Source organism: Ranitomeya variabilis, chromosome 2 (assembly GCF_051348905.1).
Source record: "Ranitomeya variabilis isolate aRanVar5 chromosome 2, aRanVar5.hap1, whole genome shotgun sequence".
In the NCBI taxonomy this organism is placed as follows: Eukaryota; Metazoa; Chordata; class Amphibia; order Anura; family Dendrobatidae; genus Ranitomeya; species Ranitomeya variabilis.
Window position 1 is genome coordinate 840672921 of NC_135233.1, and position 6192 is coordinate 840679112.

At 44.8% G+C, this 6192-nt stretch overlaps 1 protein-coding gene across 6 annotated transcripts in view; it reads right to left on the reverse strand.

Annotated features, from left to right (window-relative positions):
* Positions 1-5212, reverse strand: part of CCDC150 (coiled-coil domain containing 150) — a 200571-nt gene extending 195359 nt beyond the window's left edge. For 2 of the 6 annotated variants that reach the window (XM_077290128.1, XM_077290133.1), the window contains exons 1-2: positions 5077-5212; positions 1488-1636 (exon numbers count right to left, since the gene is read on the reverse strand). In XM_077290128.1, coding sequence (XP_077146243.1) covers positions 1488-1633 — 146 coding nt within the window. In that variant the 5' untranslated portion in view covers positions 1634-1636; positions 5077-5212. Of the gene's footprint in view, positions 1-1487; positions 1637-4964 lie in introns of all 6 variants that reach the window. The other 4 variants (XM_077290130.1, XM_077290127.1, XM_077290129.1 and 1 more) reach the window with 3 other exon arrangements.
* Between the last annotated feature and the right edge of the window lie 980 nt (positions 5213-6192).

Below are 6192 nucleotides of genomic sequence, written 5' to 3' on the forward strand. Positions count from 1 at the left end.
AAAAAAAAAAAAAGTTTAAATCACCCCCCATTTGCAATAAAACAATTTAAAAAAAAAGAAAGAAATACACATATTTGGTATCGCCACAAGCAGAATCGCCCGATCTATGAATACATTAAAAAAATTAATCCGATAGGTAAATGGAGCAACGAGAAAAAGAATCAAATTGCCAGAATTATGTTTTTTTGGTCGCCGCAAATTTCATTAAAATGCAATGAGTGATAAAAAGATCTTATCTGCACCAAAATGGTATCAGTAAAAACGTCAGCTCAGCACGCAATAAGCCCTCACCCAACCCGAGATCACGAAAAATGGAGATGCTACGGGTATTGGAAAATGACAAATTTATTGGGGAGGGATTTTTTTTTTTTTTTATCTGTGGCTGCTCTACTAAACGCTTTGGAAGGTTGGCTCTGTGGGTGAAGTTTGCAAGCTACTTCTGTAGGGGTTCTCTACCCCATGCTCTGTGGGTGACATTTTTAAATGGACTGGCAGTAGTAAGCCTCAGTCTCTCTGAGGGAAGTTACTAATTTTATGTTATTCATTTACATCTTATTTTACCATGATTGTTATGGTGACAGAACCCCTTTAAGTCATTTCCCTATCCACATTTGTTTGCAGGGCAATTGTCCTAATCTTATCCCCATTTTCCACCTTTTGCAGCCCCCTAGCCCTTACTACGACCATTTTACAGCACTGAAGTTCAGATCCCCATTGACTTATATAGGGTTCGGTGTCAAGTTTAGGTCCCGAAGCGGATTCTTTAAAAAGTCCGGTCGAACCCGAACAGCCATGGGTCCGCTCATCCCTACTCATGAACTGTTCACATTAACAAGATGGCTGGTCCTCTAGACGTTTTGACATCTCATTATATTCTAACCTTTAACTTAAACACTGGACTTTTTCAAGAAATAATTATGAAAGTAGATTTAATCTACTGTACTATATTAGCATAACGGTGAGCAGAAGTAATAATGCCGGGCGGCAGAAGATGGATAAGTTACCCTATATAGATGAATTTTACACTTCACCTCTGTTGTGTGAGGATCTTCTGCTCTAAGGACAGTAGTAAATACCATCTTTCAGGAAAGACAGGCCGCACTTTAGGAAAGGGCTATTCCCATGCCCCATATTAGTCTGACCAGCATCTAGCATACATTGATGGCATATGCGGTCTATGTGTAATAAATGTGTGAGATGGAAATATGGGCTATTATTTTTGGTTTGGCCGGGTTCACACAGTAAGGATATCCTTTCTGTTACATGTAAATTCGCGGCTGAGCACACTCCTGTAAACTTTTTCCTAAAATCGAGCAATGACTGTTTTCATTTTTCAAAATCGCCAATCTGCCCTTTATGAAGCCGTTATGTTTCAATATGCGTCATACAGCCAAAAATGTCAACCCATATACAATGGCGAACTCCGCATCTATGACCACATCGACCCTCCTTATAGTATGGAGATGGAAGTCCACAAATCCCCTCACCGGTGGCTGCTCACACCCAGTGCCTGCAGGTCACTCATCAGAGAGGCCGTCTGCTCCTCTGCTACCCGCATCCGCTGCTCCAGCACAGAGAAGGTTTCCGGGGCGGTGGGAAGGATAGTGAGCGGAGGGATCACCGGTCGATCCATTCCCTGTGTACAGGAAGGAAAATGACATCAGATGACCATTGTACCTTTATACGACAAGATCTACCGCAGACCAAGCGGTGTCATTGTAGCACACACTACAGGGGCGGACACAGACAGCTTGGGGCCCCTGTTCAGGAAATGTGTCTGGGCCCCCCCTCCTTTTAAGGCGACAAAACTGCATAATATATATATCTATCTATATATTAGAGTAACACACGCATACATGTATATATTACATAGTCTCCTTTATTATGTATATTGCCGTCCCTTACATATTGGATTTTATAGAGCCCTGTTTTTTATTACATACCATCCTATCTTGTTAGCTGTATAATGCAATGGTGGCTAATGGAGCATGGGAAAGCTTCTTTTCTAATGGAGGAGCTGATGAACTGATAGTCTGGTCACCGGCTCCTCCATCAGTAATCATTTTATATCTAACCAGAGAGGGGACTATGTAATAAAAGGGCGCTGTGAATAACAAAAATAACAAGAATACACTATGTAAGAGACAGCACTGTACATAACAGCAGAGGAAGCTATATAATAAGGGAGGGCATCATACATAACTAGAGAGGATGGTACGTAATAACTAAGTATGTAACTAAGGATGGTGTTATACATAATAAGTGAGTACACTATACACTAAGGAACTGTGCTATACATAAGTGAGTACACTATATACTAAGGGACTGTGCTATACATAATAAATGAGTACACTTTATACTAAGGGACTGTGTTAGACATAATAATCAATAATAACGTCTTCCTCCACCTCCCCCTATCCCTGTTCCTAAATCCATTATAAATCCCACTTCCTCCCATCCCAATTCCCCACACCCCTCATTGTCCTCCTCCCCCCGTATCCTATTATTGCCCACTCCCGCACCCCATTATTGCTTTCTCCCCACCACCCCATTATTGCCCATTCCACAACCTCCATCATTGCCTCCTCCCAACGACCCTCATCATTGTCCTTTCCACTGCCACCACCATTGCCTTCTCCCCCACCACCCCATCATTACCCATTCCACCACCTCCATCAAGGACATAAAAGACCAATGATGTTTACAGGTCTGTACATCTGTGGCCGTTTAAAGCACCGCTCCAGCGATTGTTTGTTTCTATTTCAGGGCTGGAGTGGTGCCAGTAATATAAGTTCCCTGACCCTAGTGTTATACTCACCTGCAGCAGTTTTCAGTAGAGTTGAGCAAACTTTTTAAAATTCAGTTCAGATTATGATCGGCAGCGAATACTGAATTTGCAAAACTTGATGAACTTCATTGAGGTCAATGAGAGTTGAAATGAACGAATATGTTCAGACCTGATATTCATACATACTAATCATAATATACCCCATAAAACCAATTTTATTAAGTAATGTTAAAATACCACCAACCTGTGGTCATACCATACACACCGTGAAAATTTGGTATAGGGATGAGTGCTCCTACAATGATTCCTAAACTGGTGCCTGCCTATCTCCGGGGCTTGGCACCCTAGGGGAAGCGTTGTGGCGCCCCCCGCTCAGCGATGGCTGGCCCTGGGGTCCCTCGATAAACCCTAATGATCCAATTGGGTCCCTCTACCCAGATATTTAACTGAAGGTACCCCTGACAACTATACATAGATCACTCTAAGGAATCCTAATCCACACACCGTGCTATAAAAACAATAGAGAACATGTGAAAAGGCATAAGACGGCAATTAGATAAATGCAGCACAATAGCTATCAATGTTGTACCCAATGTACTATCATAGACTTCTGTATCACATACCATCAGGATACATGTTATGGAATCGGGCCTCCTGATGAGCCAGAGGGGTGAAACACGTTGAGGCGGTACTTATGAGAGGCGGGCGGCATGTTATGTTTGAGGTGAGTACTCTATTTGATCTGAACTTACCAGTTTACTCATGATGATAGCACCTGTACAGCGTGTCATAGAGGGGTACTAACTGCATGATGGAGTATATCTATTATTTGTACTGTTATCTGTGCAAATTGGAATGCTAAGATATTTGAGATCCAGAAGTCTATGATAGTACATTGGGTACAACATTGATAGCTATTGTGCTGTATTTATCTAATTGCCGTCTTATGCCTTCTCACATGTTCTCTATTGTTTTTATAGCACGGTGTGGGGATTAGGATTTCTTAGATATAGGAGTGATCTATGTATAGTTGTCAGGGGTACCTTCAGTTAAATGTCTGGGTAGAGGGACCCAATTGGATCATTAGGGTTTATCGAGGGACCCCAGGGCCAGCCATCGCTGAGCGGGGGCGCCACAACGCTTCCCCTAGGGCGACAACTCCCGCAGATAGGCAGGCACCAGGTTAGGATTAATTGTAGGAGCACTCATCCCTATACCAATTTTCAGGGTGTGTATGGTGTGTATGGTATGACCACAGGTTGGTGGTATTTTAACATTATTTAATAAAATTGGTCTTATGGGGTATATTATGATTAGTAAACTAATGGTTACCCTGGTTTAATAATTTGATTTAGGATTTTCTGATATTCAAACATAAATGCAGCACGAATATGGCAAATTCAGATTCAGCGATAATTTCCGAAGAAATTCGCTCATCTCTATTCTTCAGCTCTTCCCATGCCGCCATCTTGTGACCACAACTTCTGACTGACTGGAAGTCGGAGGTAATGGTCACAAGCTCTCATTATAGTCTATGAGACCCTCGTTCTGGCCTCCCTCTCATAGACTTACATTGAGCTGTGTCTTCCGGACCCCCTCAGCAAACATTGGAGAGATAACGGCAGGTCACAACAGCTGGAGACCGAGTGGAGCGGTGCCGATAACAGAAGATGGCGGCTGGTGAGTATAATTCTGGGGACCGGGAACTTACATTAGTGACACCACTCCAGCGCTGAAATAAAAAACAATAAATGAAAAATAAAGGATGGAGTGGCGTGCACAGAACAGTCAGTAATAGATCGGTCTGTGCACATAGACTGCAATGGTTCTCGGCAGCACATCTCCCATATACACAGGGCGCTGTGCTGCCGAGAATGAGGACTATAAGGGCTTTACTCGTCCGATGAATTGTCGCTCGTTTACACTGCGCGATTCTGTGAGATGAGCGCTCCTGATCCATGTGCAGGGTAAACCCAGCCGGTGTGTGAGAGCCGGGGCTCTGTGCAGCACACATATACCGCGGCAGTGTCCTGAGTGCTCCCATAAAGCGCAGATAAACACCGCAGTCACTAACGGGCACTAATCCCCCAGAGAAAGGCACCCAGCACACAAGCAGAAATCGCCAGACTCAATGACAGCTAAGCAGCCGCCATGATAGAGGCAATGCCGGCCTTACAGCAGCAGAAGGTCCCGCGATGTGCGCACTGCTGACACGTCTCCTCCTGATACATACGCGGCTTCTGACGTCTGCGCTCCTGATGCTCCCGCAGTCTTTCCTGCACCGTTACCTTGGAGATACAGCCGCTTCTTCCTTCAAACTGTCCCGCTGTAAAGGTAGTCTCCACCGCGCATGCTCAAACAAGAGCGGAGCTTGATAGGTTCCACTACAGGTAGTTGTCGCTAGAGGGAAAGAGTGAGCTGTATGAAGTTATTAGTGGCCTCACAAACATGGCGGGTTCACACCGCTCTCTCTTTTGGGCTGATTTGCTACGTTTATTAATTTTCTTGAGTGGATTATTGCTGCTTCCAAGGATAAGATGATAAACTCACCCATTACAGGAATCAGCTGTGGAGACAATGTAACTTCTAACTCAAGGAGCTAACCACCATGGAACTTTTCCTATTTTTGATCTTGGCGTTTTATTCAAGTCGGGAATCTGACCCCATTCACCTATATGGCACCGCAATGTAGCTGCAGCGCAGAGCGATCTCGGGGCACTTAACTCCTGTGATGTATATGCTGCAGCCCAGAAGCACAGAGGGTTAGCGGGGACGGTGGCCCAGGGCGCCGCGCTCTGATGAGGCCCACTCGGAGCTACGCTGTGTAACTGTATTGGCCAGCACCTTGCGCCGACACAATTACATTCTGCGGCAGAGCGGGGAGAATCGATACTGATACAGCTGACCGCAGTGATGAGAGAGGGAGCATTACGCTCCTCCCATAATCCCCCTGTCAGCGTCTGACGACGCCAACAGTGACAGGTGGTAGCAATGACGTCAGTATTCGGCGCACACGGTCCGGAGATGAGCTGGAGCTCGGAGCACCGTGGGAACAAGGAGGAAGAGAGGAGAGTATTGGATTTATTTGTTTTTTTATTGGGGTGCATTATACTGTACTGGCTGCGTAATGGAGGTGCATAATACTATACAGGCTGCCTAATGGGGGGTGCACCATACTGTACTGGCTTCCTAATGGGGGTGCATTATACTATACAGGCTGCCTAATGGGGGTGCATTATACTATACAGACTGCTTAATGGGGGTGCATAATACTATACAGGCTGCCTAATGGGGGTGCATTATATTGTACTGGCTGCCTAATGGGGGTGCATTATATTGTACTGGCTGCCTAATGGGGGTGCATTATATTGTACTGGCTGCCTAATGGGGTCATTAAACTGTAT